This window comes from Eretmochelys imbricata, chromosome 1 (genome assembly GCF_965152235.1).
Source record: "Eretmochelys imbricata isolate rEreImb1 chromosome 1, rEreImb1.hap1, whole genome shotgun sequence".
Lineage (NCBI taxonomy): Eukaryota > Metazoa > Chordata > Testudines > Cheloniidae > Eretmochelys > Eretmochelys imbricata.
The window spans coordinates 324,335,149-324,350,578 of record NC_135572.1 but is presented as its reverse complement, the minus strand read 5'-3'; the positions used below and the strand labels follow the sequence as shown (position 1 = coordinate 324,350,578).

Here is a 15,430-nt window from a genome sequence, read left to right as displayed (position 1 = left end):
GGCCAAATGCAGGACAAAATTATCAGTTGAGAAAGAAATTTTATTTCAAGTTTCTAAGGGGGTATTACAAACCATAGAGAATAAAAACATCAAAAAGTATTTAAAAAGTAATTGACTGTCCCTTTAAAATAAAGATTCAAGCAGATTTAACAATGTAGAATGCTATGCAATGAATTAAAAAAAGATTTTAAAAGTATTGGTTTTGCTGTATTCACTAATCCATTATAAAAAAAGCTGGGCATAAATACTTTGTGCATTCATGTGCATTATTTGGTGTTGCATATTATGTAACTTGGTACAGTATTTAAGATATCACTGCAAAAGAGTTCAACACAGTGCATTTATAAATAATGGAGTCATTATAAATCACATTGCAAACATACCTTGCCATTTTCATTGTTACAAATTCAGTATTTCAGTGAACGTAGGAATAAAGTAGCTACAACAATCAATATCTTGACTTTATTTTTTTAATATAAAAAAATGCAGTTCTGGAAACCCACCCTTCTTTCTTTTCCCTCACCCATACATAATGCTTTACTTCTTAAAAATAAAAATAAAGTACTAATTCTATATACATCACATGTACCATACAAAAATGTATCCAAAGTTTCTATTGCTACCAAAGTGTTCTAAATTAAAAGTTACATAAATCCCCTCATTGGAAACAAAGGCATACAGGTTACAAAAAATCAAATTACACACAAGCCATCAAGTCATTTTATACAATTTTCAATACATTTTTCTCCCAAAGCAAGTTATCGCCTCACGTGCCTGTATAAAAATGCATATCAATATACTTTGTCAAATTTATTTTTCATTATAAAGGAAATTAATACATTTTCTATAATAAATAAAACAGGGAGGCACATATATGAAAAAAAAAATCTATGGGAGATAGATGGGATGGTTTTGAAAAAAAAATAATGTGCTCACTGGCTTTAAGCCAAGTTTGTTTATAACAAAGAAAAACGGGAAAAAAATCTCTAAAAAAAAGTTATTTGGGGCAATAATGGAGCGTTTTTGGTGATTTGCAAGTGATGTACATAGCATAATTTTACTCTTGATGCCTTTCTCACAAAGTACCCTCCAAAATAATGTAATTTTCTTTCTTAAAATACACATTTGTAATTGTAAATTTACATCAATCTTAAATATGTGGTACTTTGTGCAAAGAGCAATGATTTACACAAAATTAAACATTCACAAGTCTTTCAAAAGCTACAGATCAAGGGAAAATGATACAAGCAGCACCATATTGTATAATATATGATTTAGGCAAACATATCTTTGATGTTATTTTGATATTAGGCTTTAAATTCACTAAGCACCTTAAGCTGGAAGATGGTGCTTATGTACTTTACTTTTTTTTTTTTATATGTAAAAAACATGGAAATGAAAACCTACTCTCTCCCCATCAAAATTAAAAAAGGGAATTAAAGAGCTACCTCTAAAATCAGAATAAGTTAAGTGTTGAATATACATATATGTACAATTTATGAACACTATGAACAGGACATTTTAACAGGTTTAGTGGAAAATCCTCCAAACTACAACACGATGATAAAATCATTAATCTATATGGCAATGGTGATTTAGAGAAACTGCTCAAGTGTTTGAAGTTTGCAGAACTCAGCCACTGAATCAATGATTAAGGAGTTGTATTGTCAATACATTCTTTTAGACAATGAGGTTAATTAATAAAGTTCAAGTCTGTGTATGGTGTGTTTCTTGCCTTGGTAGCACCTTGTCAGTCAATATCACTGAAGTCGCTGACTGGTTCTCCATGGACTCTACTTAGATGAGTCATAGCACGATCAAAAGCAATTCTCACAGCTTTACGAATGCTTGAGTTTCGACCTTCCATCATTTTTAACTTGTCTATGGTCTCATCAATCCCCAGGGGAACCATTTTGGATTTTGGAAGCCATTGCCTATAAATAGGATCAAATAAATCTTAGGTTAAATAAAGCATAGATCAACAGGATTGTCCTTACAGAGGACTAAACTAGCTCTTATGTAATGCTTCTCATGCAGTGTGTCAAAACAATTTATCATCACTTTAAAAAAAAATCCAATAGCAAAATTCTTACCAAAGATAGGACACCTGTTTTTAACGTGGGGTTTAAGACACAAGTAGCATCAGTCTCTTGAATAAACAAGACTTACAAATCCAACAGGCACCATAGGATTGAAATTGATGGCAAATACTGACTTTAATAGGAGTCAGTCTGATGCAACATCATATCTAGGTATTAAAACAACTCAGGCTTAGATTAGATAGTAATGGATTGTTTTCAGTCACTACTAGATTCAGCTGCTTTTACCTCTAGAATTTTTTTTAAAAACTATTAATTCTTCAATTTCCATCATTGCACAAATTTTTTGCAAAAATTTGGTTACTCCACACTCTAACGTGTGTTAGTTTTGGTCTCCAATAAGGAGTTCCATAGTCAATGTAATTCTGCTCAGTCCAGCATTCTGCATTTACCCTACAACATTTTAATACCACTAATTCGGTGCATAGGGTAGAGAATGTGCAGCTCACTCTTCTCCATTAGGTAGTAGTGACTAGAGCCAGGTGTTTTTTAAAAAATCAATGCTATTCACAAGCTTTCCAAATAGTTTTGAGCACATTTTTTGTGTGGGGTCTGAGGCACCTTTCACAAACAGACCAAGGAGGAAGGGAATAGAGGTAATAGTGCCTCCCTTACAGGCACTGATCTGGGATGTGGGAGACCAAGGTTCTGCTCCCCTCTCTGCCTGATAGGGAGAAGGGATTTGGACTTGGGAATCCCACCATACAGGCAAGCAACCTAGCCACTGGGCGATGGGGTATTCTGATATGGGTGTCTCAATCTCTCCTGTTCAAGCTGTTACACTGCTATTACTAAAAGCAATTACTCATTGGAACAGGGATTTGAACTTTGGTCTCCTGCCTCCCTAGTGAGTAGCCCAGCCAACAGGCTACAGAGTCATTCTAACTCTCTCTCTCTCTGGCCCAATAACCATTATTTATACAAAGTGGAACAGTGTCAACAGAATAGACTGACAGACCCACCATCAGAATATCACACAGCCTAGTGGCTATGGCACTCTCTTGCAGTGTGGAGACCCAAGTTCAAATCCCTTCACCCTGTCAGGCAGAGGGGAGAACTGAACCCATATAGACTCAAACTTCCATCCCACGTCAGTGCCCTAACTGGTGGGCTAAATCTTAGGCAGGCACCATCATCTCATTTTGTCAATCTAGCCATTTAAACACACACAAGGAAACAAAAGGTTTCTGATCAAACAAAATGTTTCATTCATCCGAAACAGATTTTTCTGATTTGCCAATTTTTTCAAATTCTGTTAAACCACAACTGCGTTTTTTATTTTAGTTTTCAAAACTGCCAACAAACCAAGAAAGTCAATTGTTCACCCAGCTCTACTAGTTATAGCATTAACAACTGCAAAAATAAAGAACTCTGAACTACAGTCTTACAAGTACAAGGAGGAGATCTGTTTACATAAAATAAAAAAAAAAATTTAGTTCATCTTTAAAAAGAGATGCTCATTTTAGTTAATTCACTTTTTTTAGGCTTTAGATACTGGGAAGATAGTCTCACTAGGTAAAAATGAAATTCTTTTGAAATAAAATATTTCAATATCTGCATTTCTTATATTAAGAGATGGCAGAAGCTATGCTTCTGATGAGTTAAACTGTTCAAACTTGTAAGATGGGGGCCCCTTTTAAAACTGAATATGAATAAAATTTTTAATGACAGTCTTTAAGAGAGAAACTTTGTTACCAAATTATTATTCATTTCTTAGTATTGCTGTGGTACCTAGCAGCCCTAGTCATAGACCAGGACACCACTGTGCTAAGTGCTGCACAAACAGAGCAAAGAGATGGTGCCTATCCCAAAGAATTTACAATCTAAATATAAGACGAAAGACACAGATGGGGGAGTACAAGGTAACATTAAGACAATATTGGTCAACAAGACAGACAGTGGTCTCTGTACACCAGCAGTCTAGCCACTGTCAAGATTATTGTGGACATCACAGAAAATGAGAGTTCTAAGAAAGGATCTGAAGGAAACTGATGAGTGAATTTTGCAGATGTTCAAGAGGAGCTCTTCCCAAATGTGAGGTAAAGCATGGGAGAAAGCATGAAGGTGCTTGTTCGAAATTTTAACAAGTGGGCAATGGAGGCTGGCATCACAGACCAACAACGGTAAAGGTCAACATCTTGATAGAGAGAGTGGGGACAGGTTATGAAGTACCTTGAAAGTGAAGACAAGTAGCGTACATCTGATGTGATAAAGAGTGGGGAGTCAGTGGAGGAATGCAAAGAGAGTGAGACATGGTCAAAGCAAAAAGGCTAGGAAAACGATGTTTGCAGAAACTTTCTGAATGGTTATCAGTGGGACAAAACTGCATTAGCCAACGCCAGATAAAACGATGTTACAGTAGTCGATATGAAAGATGATGACAGCTTGGATAAGAGTTTTATCTGATAGGGTGGACAGGAAAAGCCATATCCTAGATATGTAATGCACAAAGAAGCTGCAAGATTTAGACAAAAACATGTGTAAGGGCCTAGAGAGAGGTTTGAATCAAAGATGATGTCCAGGTTAGGGGCGTGAGTGACAGTCAGGATGGTGGCATTGTCCACAATGATCTAGAAAGGAGGTAATAAGGGAGGGCTGAGGAGGAAAGATTAAGAACTCTGTTTTAGCCATGTTGAGCTTGAGTTTGTGGCTAAACATCCACAAGGAGATTTTAGTGAGACAGGCCATGCCCATTTGGCCTGACAGGATTGCCTTGTGGAGTCCTTTTAGCTACTGGAAAGGACGTTTGGCACTGCTAATTCACATTATCGTGCTAATGGAGGTGCCCATCCAAAAACCATGCTGTCAGGTGTAACGTCCATAGATCTGAATGCCTGAGTCTGCCACAGTGTTGTGTCAGCAGTTACCAGAAACATCTGGAGCAGAAGTGAAGATTGTTTCAACATGCGGAGAAGAAGGGGGAACCAGAACTGGTGAGGACAGAACACAGTTCATGGAGGAAGTTGCAGGGGGGAAGGGATGCGACCAGAGCATTGCTTAGTGGTGTTGCTGTTTTGTCCGCTCCAACGCAGCCTGTATTACCCAGGAGTTAGGTGGAGGGTGTGAAAATAAAATTTCTGAACCTTTGGGGGACGTAATATCTTTTGTTGGCCCACTTAAGAGTCAGTGCACATGTGGCCGGGGTATGCCACTCGCTGCATGCCAGTTGAAGAATGGCATCATTGTTCTGGTGCCGATGCATGCAGAATGTCTTGTAGCTGGTGCTGACTGTCCTGCACCTCTTCCAATGGCATCTCGATATTCTACAAAGGAGTTCTTGAAAATGATGATAGTCATCTGAGGGGCAGGAAGATGTCTATGATACGGAAGGGAATCTCTCTGGATCTGCTGGTACCATCAGAGCCCGGCTGACTGGAGCATCATCTAACCCCATTTCCAAATGTCTACCCCCGTGTACATCGGCAGAGCCCTGCCCTGACCGTGGAGCCTCCTTCCAGATACTCGTGAAGGATGGGTCGGTGACACGGGAGTTCTCCCAAGCTGAAAGAGACTGCTCTGAAGGCAAATACTGGGGCCGTAAGCTCCAATATGACCAATCCAGTTGATACTGCTGTTTTTGTACTTGTACTCAAGGAGTCAGATAATCAGCTTCTTGGGTAAGGCAAAGGAGGAAACTGTCATGGAGCCGTTGGAACTCTCTGGTAGTCATGTTTCTCTGGAAGTGGTGGACTGTGCTGAACATCTGGGTTCTTGGATTCAGATGAGTTGGACTTTTGCATGAATGGCAGTGCTGATGGAGCCCCTGGAATGGAATGCGTTAGAGAGGCATGGCCAGCAAGAGGTAGATGTAATGCAGGAGATGGAGCCCACTGCACTGGTGAGTGCACCTGGACATGCATAGACCTCGCTCCTTCCAGGGATAACAGTTTGTGAGGGCCGCTTCTCCCTGGAGTCAATGGAAGGTGGTCTACTAATGGGATCGGAACCAGTAAAGACACCTGTCTCAGGACTGACGAATCACGGGGTCTGTAACACCGGTACCAGAGTATCTGGAAGGAGGCTCCACGGTCAGGGCAGGGCTCTGCTGATGTACAAGGGGGATTTCCCAGCCAGGATCCAACTTGGGGCCATGGCTACCTCCATGAGATGCTTCTTGAGGAGAAAAGCTTGGCCTTCCCATGTATGGGCAGGGAAAGAGAGGAAGATACTTTATCTGGAGGCATTGTGGGCTTCCCCCAAACAGTGCAAACAGCACTGGTGTTCATTGCCGATGGAAAAGGAGCACGGGCAGGAAGCACAGACTTGGAATCCTGGCATCTATGGCATAATCCAGTACCCAGACATGGGGGCTGGGAATGTTTGGCAGGAAAAAGCATCCCAATTCCTCAATTATAAAAACTGATAGAAATTACCAAAGTACAACAAAAAACAATAAAATCTTAACTATGAACAAAAATAAGAACATTTTTTTGTAAAAAAAAAAAAAAAAAAATTAAAAAATTTAAAAAATATTGAAAATATGACACTAAGAACGACAGGTCAGCGGAAGCTCCAACTTGGACCATGCGGCAGTGAGAAGGAACTAGAGACGTGGCCAGTCCACCCTGCCCTTTATCGCCTCGGGCAAAACTATGAGGAAATACAAGGGCACCTGACTGGACCACCAAGCAATACTACTTTGAAAAGCTCTAGGCGCATGCACGTAACCCTCAGTGCAATACAGTAGGGACCATCACTCAAAGAAGAAGTCAGATATTTCAGATGAAGAGATAGATATATACAGAAATGTAGACTATCATCCTTTAAAACAGGTTTTGCAATCAAAGGGAGAATTTTAATATGCCAATATCAAAACAATGATTGTTCTGATACCAAACCTGTACTAAGGAATGATAATATCTAGTTTATAATCATACTGTTCCTCCAAATTGGCAGTCTTTTAGCAAGATGTCTGGTTCCAACATCACATTCAGAAATGCTAAATGTTAAATACACATTACAGTTTATATATGTGGAGAGAATGGTGTTTCAAATTTCTTTTAAAACTAAAATATGGCTTATTGCTTTGGATTATAAATCAGTGCATTAAACTATATGTTTCTTACATTTGATTAAATAACTATACGTACCAACTCCTTTTATTGTCAAAAAACAAAACTAAGAAAAGCCTCTCATCAGATTTGGTCTGCATTTGTTCTCCAATTTTCAATACATCTAGAGGTGGAACTGGTATTGTAACACCATTGTGATGACCGGCAACACGAGGCATCTTAGGGTCAATAATCTACAAAATGGAAAAAAAAGAACAGTTCCTAATTTTTTTAAATCTGTGTTCACTAATAGTTAAAGGTTTTTTTATCATGAATGTATTTAATGGGAAAATACTATACAAATCAAACAGCCAATGTGTATAAACTTAGGCCTTGTCAACACAAACTTGTACTGATTTAATTAAACAATCTTATTTTGGTTTAGCTTAAATCTGTTCCTAAACAGTTTTAAGTTAAACTGAAATAAACCTGGTTTAAAGCAAAATAAGAGTGTCCACAATGCATTTTAAACCTCTTTTAATTAAACCAGTTTAAAATCATGTCTTAACTGGTGCCACGCTCCATGTAGAAAAGCCCTTAGAGATCACAAATTCAGAGCACTCAAATACAATTGACAAATTCACAAATAAGTTTAGAAACACAGGCCAATTTTTTAAATGCAATTAGTGATATTTGATACATCAAGCTTTGGTGTCCAACTGACACACCTAAAAGGAGGCCTGATTTTCAGAATGTGGGTGATTTGACAATTTCTGAAAATTAGGCCACTTTAAAGATGTCTCAGGTTGGGCACCCTAAAACTGAGACAAAGTTGACTCAAAAATCAGTAGTTGCATTTGAAAACCTTGGCTATTGGTTTATGATGCCTGATCAGCCTGTCTGTCTGTCTTCAAGTCTAGTACTCTGCCTTTATGTAATGATCAATGGTTGATGCTTCGGGGGAAGGCAAAAAACCACGCAATATGCATCTAGTTAATTCTGCAATGCTGAACATGGAGATTGAGGGAGAAATTCCCTCCTGGTCCCTGGAGATGCTCAGCAAACACAAGGAATCAGGAGAGTTAGTCACCATTTTCTAGCATGTGCCTACTATTAACAGCCATAAGATTATCTACCCTACTTTAAAAGTCTAGCCACGGTATTTAAACAATTTCTCATAAAACTGAACACCAGAGGCTGGCTACTCACTGGAAGAAATAGTATTTTCTCTGTGTATTATCTGTCTAAAGTTGTTAATTTAATGGAATTAATTGTTATTCTCAAAGCAACGTGAACGTGACTGAAAAGTTTCCCCTATCGACTCCATAATTTCGCATGTTTCAATTGAGCATATACCAGTTCTGGCAGATGGGGGGGGGGGGGGGGGGAGAGAAGGAGGTGTATAAGCCAAAGGAGCTACAGAAATAGACTTTTCTTACATTTGTTTTGCAGCAGACAATAGCATACAGTTCCCGTACTGATAAAAAGTCAGCCTGATGTTTATTCTAATTTGCCTTCTTCTAAACAATGCAATATTCTCTTGTACAAAACACGCTGGTTGGTCTATTTTGCTTACAGAACAGGTATTCCGAATCCTATCGGATACATTTATGGTGGCTCACTATTAGCCCACGGTGTCATTGTCTGCCATTGTACGAATTCTGTGTCCTGAAGTTTCATGGAAAGTATTACACGCAAGGTAAAGTGAACATTCACTTTTGCTCCACTCTGCATTAGATTTTATCGGTCCATCTGGAAATAGTGAAAAAGTTTCAGTGTAATACTGGTGGTATGCTGTACACTCACCAGTGCTGGATAGGAGGGATATCCACTGCATTTGGCCCACACTACTTTTAGAGGCTCAAGAACAGATGTTGCAGCATCAGTTGAAATCCACATACTGCTATGTCCAACTTCTAAGAAAAACCATAATTAAATATTAGTAGTGTAAAGATTCAGAGCTTGGGTTACCCCTCTGCAACTCTTCACTATGGGCCATTTTATCAGCCCCTATCTCACCATAATTATTATTGCTAATACTCTGCACCCACACAGCATCTTTCATCTCAGGATATCAAAGTACATTAAATCATAAGACCCACAACATTTCTGTGAGGTATGCTAGTATGTTACAGATGGATTAACTAAAACGCAGAAGGATAAAGGCCAAGATTTTCACAGGTGACTAGCTTATAGGTGCCTCACTGTCTTAAAGGGCTATGTTTTCAGAAGGTGGGTGCTCAGCACGTTCTGATAATCAGACATCTTTAGCTTGTCTTAAATTGGGCACCCAAAATCACTAGTTACTTCTCAAAATCTTGGCCATAATTACTTGCCCAGTGTCACCCAACAAGTTAGTGGCTATCGTGATTTACAACTTTGGATCTTCAAATCTCAGGTATAAATTAACCCCTGTTGGAACACTGAGAAGCATGGTTGGGATTTGATAATTTAGGACCACTGTTCTGCCATTTACATGGCATACCAGCCTTTTGATTTGCAAGAGAGCAAACTCAGGAGTAGATCCTCTCCGCTCTTCTTCTCCTCAGCTTTTTTCATCCTCCATTGATCCCTTCTGTCTCGCCTTTCCCTGGGGCAGCTGTCAAAACTCCTTTCTCTACTACCAAAGCCCGGAACATGTTACAGGACAGTATAAAGTTGCTGCAGTGCTTATTTCTCCACAGAAGGCAGCACAGTAAGCCTCTGAGGCTGAATAAAGCTACCTCCATCTGTTCTCTCAGTTCCCCTTCTCCTCCTTGGTAACCACCACTGGAAGGAAGGAAAACACAAACTGACTGCAGGACACAAGGCAGTCACAGACCAGAGAGAAGATGTGGCCCACAAAGATCTACAGGGATGAGGGTGGGAACAGAGAATGGGGAGCGAGGGACCCACATATCTCTTTTGTGGGGAAGTAGGATGGGGCTCAGAATACTAGAAGGAAATTAAGAGGCTCAGAGCTCCAGGGATGGTTGAGACCCTGATGGCTGTAGCAGATGAAACTCTGGCAAGAGCACCAAAAAAATTATGAGAAATTACAGTCATTTTCAATTTTCAGGTAATAGGGCCATACTGAATAGAAGAATTTTTTTTACATGTGAAGGAAAAATACATTCTTCGGATTTGAAATGGGTAATGCTTCTAGTGAAAACAACAACAAGAACATGTTTCCCACCCAGTACAGATCAAAAAGGTTGTTGTAAAATTCCTAAGGATTGTGGTTTATTTTCCGAGTACTAGAAGTACCCAGGAGATGCTGTAGAAAGTCAGAGAATAATATATACTTTAGCACAGAAAAGTTGTAATCGTTTTCTTGAACAAAATTTTCAAACGTGGGCATCTAAATCCATTATATTTCATTTTCAGAGGTGTGGACACTCAGTACTTACTCAAATAAGTGGCCTGATTTTTTGGAACTAACTTTTGGCACTCAAATTTGTAAACACTGACTCTACTGATAAAAATCTCCCTGTCATCTACTCATCACCACATCATGGCCAAGATGTCAGAAGTTTTAAGCACAAAGAGCACAACTGTGAAATATGATTTATTACAGTATCAATGTAAGCAAAAAAAGCAGAACCCAAGACAGTTTTCCCAGCAGTTTTAAAGGCCTGATCCAAAGCCCACTGAAGTCAATGGGAGTCTCACCACTGACTTCAAAAGGGCTTTGGTTCAGGCCTTTGATCAAGAGGATTGCATTATACTGATTTATTCTTGATGGCACAATTCTACTTTTTAATACTAAACTGTTCAGCCTTCGGGGAAAATAAAAAATCTTCTCATTTATTTTCTTCATATGTAACTTCTGTAGATTTTTTTGAGACATGAGAAAAAGTAGTATTAAGAAAATTTTATACAATCTAACACTTTCTTTATCAAAACCATACAATATTCTTCAATACATAAGTGACAAGGGAACAATAAGGACAGACGTACATCTTAGGGTTCTGATGATATCAAACTACCCTTTTAAGAGCTTGGTTAAGGAAAGAAGATATTCAAGAATATTACGGAAAGAGCTGTGCTAATTCCAAGTGAAGAATTTTGGCAAGATCTCAAATCTAACAACATTGTCAACAATCATTTTCAGCATGATTGACAAATAAACTGGTTTAGGTACATTCTCTATTGCTCTGGTCTCTTAATTCCATCTTGAGCTTCATTAGGATCCAAAATACTACAGATACAGGAACTAGATGTATTTAAACTTATGTGAAGAACAGTACAGGATCTTTATTTAGAATAAGCTAACACAAGGTAAACAATAAAGAAACTTACATTTCTCTCAGCTGCAAAGTCAACATAAAAGAAAAGGAAATGATTTAAAGCTAAGAAGGTGTATATGCTTTTGTTGCATGCATGTGGAATGTGGCAAGTCTCCCTCAGAGAGAATTCTCAAGACGTGACCAACAGCAAAATCTCATGGATAATACTTCCTTTAATAAGCACTTACCTACTTTGGTGACGGGGATGCTATACAAAAATGCACAGTCAGTAATTTTCTCTTACCACAAGAAAAAATTCTGATTACCCCAGTCTAGAAGAGGAACTGCATTTATTCCTGTTGTGCTAATAGTCATGGCAGCTTACACTGCTAGAAAATCTGAAATCTGTTGTCAAAAGATGTAAATAAAAATACTCCTGTGAACTGAAAAAAAAACAGGGAGAGTCTGAAGGGTCCTATAGCTATGGTTGAGACAGATACCAGCTTTGATTTATAACTTCAAACTTGGTATCTGCACAGTCCTAAATGAGGAATTCAAGTTTTGTAAAGTTTAAACCAACTCATTAATAATGAATTTGGAGGTTAATTTTAAAATATAACATACTATATAGTCACAAACCATTTGCATGTTCTAGGTGGAGCTGGTGGCACCACTGATTATTAAGGTTACTCGACGCGTCCCATTATTAGACCCTATTTTCAGTTCATTATAACTTTGCCAAACTTAAGAACAGCCATACTGGGTCAGACCAATTGTCCATCTAGCCCAGTATCCTGTCTTCTGACAGTGGCCAATGCCAGGTGATTCAGTGGGAATGAACAGAACAGGTAATCATCAAGTGATCCCATCCCGCCATCCACTCCCAGCTTCTGGCAAAGAGGCTAGGGACACTTACACGGTGTTGGATCCCTAACCATCCTGGCTAATAGCCATTGATGGACTTATCCTCCATGAATTTATCTATTTTCTTTTTGAACCCTGTTATAGTTTTGGCCTTCACAACATTCCCTGGCAAAGAGTTCCACAGTTGACTGTGTTGTGTGAAGTATTACCTCCTTTTGTTTTATATCTGCTGCATATTAATTTCATTGGGTGACCCCTAGTTCTTGTGTTATTTGAAGGAGTAAACAGCATTTCCTTAATCACTTCTCCATAACAGTCAAGATTTTAATAGACCACTATCATATGCCTTACTTGTCTCTTTTCCAACCTGAAAAGTCTCACTCTTTTTAATCTCTCCATACCCCTAATCATTTTTGTTGCCCTTCTCTGTACCTTTCCCAATTCCAAAACAACTTTTTTGAGATGGGACGACCAGATCCACATGCAGTATTCAACATGTGGGCATACCATGGATTTATATAGAGGTATTATATTTTCTGTCTCATGATCTATCCCTTTCCTAATGGTTCTTAACACTGTTGGTTTTTGTTTTTTTGTTGTTTTTTCTTGGACTGCCGCTGTGCTTTAAGCGACTAGGCTGAAATTCTACATGCCGCATATCTTCCTCAGGCTGACTTTTTTTTTTTAAAGTTTCAGTTAAAATGGTTTAGCCATTTCTGAGACAAAGGCTAGGGAAAAATACATAGTTTTGCTTATGTTAAAATATTCTTGGTGACCTTGTCTTTGAAAAGCTCTATTACTGTGGTGCAAGGACTCTAAATTTGACAGGAAGTGGCCTTGATGTCAGGGATGTGCCTTTTGCTGTCCCAGTGAAAATCCACCCACATTTAGCCAAGTTACAAACCTCTGTGGAAAAAACCCACAGTTTGCCCATGCTCAGTAGGGACTTTAATTTAAGCAGCTAAAAATCTCCTTAGAGTCAGTACTCACTAAGCATGCTTGAACCTCTCTCAGTTCTTAGTGGAGACCTGACTCTCCCGTGCTTTCAGTGACTTCCCGTGGCACCCAGGCAGCGCGGAGGAAGCTGAATGATTCGAATGCAGAGGAGCCAAAAAGCTGAATTGGGAGGAATGGATGGGGAGGGACTGGGACTAGGAATCTGAGGGTGGGTGTTGGAAGGCAAGGACAAGGAGCCAAGTGGGGAAGACTGAGACTGGATGAGAAACCTGGGGAGGAAGACTAGGGATATGTTTTCACTACCCGTCGGATCGGTGGGCAGCGATTGATCCAGCAGGGATCGATTTATCGCGTCTAGTCTAGATGCGATAAATCAACCCCCAAGCGCTCTCCCATCGACTTGTGTACTTCAGCGCTGCGAGAGGAGCAGGCAGGTCACCGGGGGAGCGGTAGCAGTCGACTCACTGCGGTGAAGACACCATGGTAAGTTGATCTAAGTACGTTGACTTCAGGTACGTTATTCACGTAGCTGAAGTTGCATAACTTAGATTGACACCCCCCCCTCCCAAAACCCCCCAGTGTAGACCAGGGCTAGGACTGGAAGGCAGTGTGGTGGTGAGACAGAGAGAGATAAATCAGATGAGGAGCCAGGAAGTGGGGGGGATTAGACTGTCTGAGCAAGGAGACGGGGATAAGGAGTTGAGGTAGGAGAGTGGGAACTGGGACTGGCTGAGCAAGGAGATTGGGACTGGGATGAGAAGATAAAGGAGTGTAGCCTGGGACTGGGTAGGCAAAGAAAAAGGGACTGGGAAAAGGAACTGTGAGTGGGGAAGGGAGACAGGAGGAGGACTGGGAGAGGTTGGAGGAAATGGGGTAGAAGGGATCAAGTTTGTGAGAATGGGCTAAAGAGTCTGTGTTCACTAGAGCATACAGCCCTCCAGAGCCTGGAATGCAACCCAAGATTCCGAGAGTCTCACCATTTCTCTGCTGTCACCAAATAACTATGAAATCAACTGGCAAAGTGTGTCCCATCCCCCTCTAGTGTGAGTCCACATAAAGGAAGACAACCCATTACTGCAATCAGTTACTCTGTTAGCTCAAGCGGAAGCAGTCTGGGTGATGGAGTTTAAGATTCCAATCCTGCTGATGGACAATGCTATCAATGATATCAATATGATGCCACATGATGGAATTTCTCAGTTTGCTTTTTAAAAACCTAGGATATACACACACATAAAACAATGTTAACAGAACATTATTAAGACTGCAAAGTCAGGCAAAAGCTTGGAAATCCAAGAATTAAGATTGCCTGTGTAACTTGAGTTCAGTCCTTTTGTGTGCATGCATGGTATAGGCATTAATTAACATGATCACAAACAATTTTTTTCCACATTATTCTGCCTTATTCAGTGCACAGGATGGATCTGCTCCGAGTATGAATCAGGTTTGTGTAGCAAAGGAGGCTGTTGTATGTAGGACTGCTGTCTCATTTGTTGCAGAAGTTAGGTGGTGCACCTACTGTGGTTCCAGGAAAACAATAGGCCTAAGCCTGCCAACAGCTAAAGACCCTTTATCTTAGCCAGGAGGGGAGAGAGGGGCAGTAAACCTGGGCTACAAGTGAATACTGGGGACAAAAAATAGGGATGGGAGTGAAAGTCACAGGGCAAAAATCAGGTAACTGGAAGGGAATACTGGGCAGAACACCCCTGACAGCACCCACTGCTCCTCAAAGGTATCTGAGGAGTCAGTGGACACCACCCAGGGGAACTCTGCTTTGAGGAGTGACAGAACAAGGTAAAGAAAATAGAATATTCCACTGTCCAACTTCCTCTTCCTGGTATGATGTACACATGTGTTGGCCAGCAACAGGAGGAATCTGATAAGGAGGTCCTGCAACTTTGTGGGGCCACGGACAGGTGTCCCAGGATCAGGAGGTGCAGGGAGAAGTGCAACCAGAACCTCAGTAAGAGATTCTACAGGAGCTGGAAGAGGGGCTACAACTTGACACACTCTATGCAGACGAGTGCCAGCTCTCCCTCTTTCTGCAGATGGAAAGGCATATAGCGAATGAGGCAGAGGACTGCAAAGAAGAGAAAGGATGGTTAAGGCAGTCGAATGCTTCCCTAGAGAATGGGATCCCATCCTTGCCTCTGCTACAGAGTTCCTATGATATGCTGCGCAAGTCACTTCAACCCAACTTTTCATTTTCTGGGTGCCTAACTTGATACCCTGGGGCCTGATTTGCAGAAGTAATGAGCACTCTCAGCTGCAACTGAAGTAAGAGCAGTGCTTTTAGCATATAAAGTGCTAA

General features: G+C 40.1%; 1 protein-coding gene across 6 annotated transcripts in view; it reads right to left on the bottom strand.

Annotated features, from left to right (window-relative positions):
- Positions 1–326: 326 nt before the first annotated feature.
- BRD1 (bromodomain containing 1) overlaps positions 327–15,430 on the bottom strand; it is a 107,381-nt gene continuing 92,277 nt past the window's right edge. For all 6 annotated transcript variants that reach the window (XM_077834824.1, XM_077834814.1, XM_077834860.1 and 3 more), the window contains 3 exons: positions 8,897–9,006; positions 7,190–7,344; positions 327–1,934 (listed from right to left, as the gene is read on the bottom strand). In XM_077834824.1, the coding sequence (XP_077690950.1) occupies positions 1,751–1,934; positions 7,190–7,344; positions 8,897–9,006 (449 nt within the window). In that variant the 3' untranslated portion in view covers positions 327–1,750. The remainder of the gene's footprint in view (positions 1,935–7,189; positions 7,345–8,896; positions 9,007–15,430) is intronic.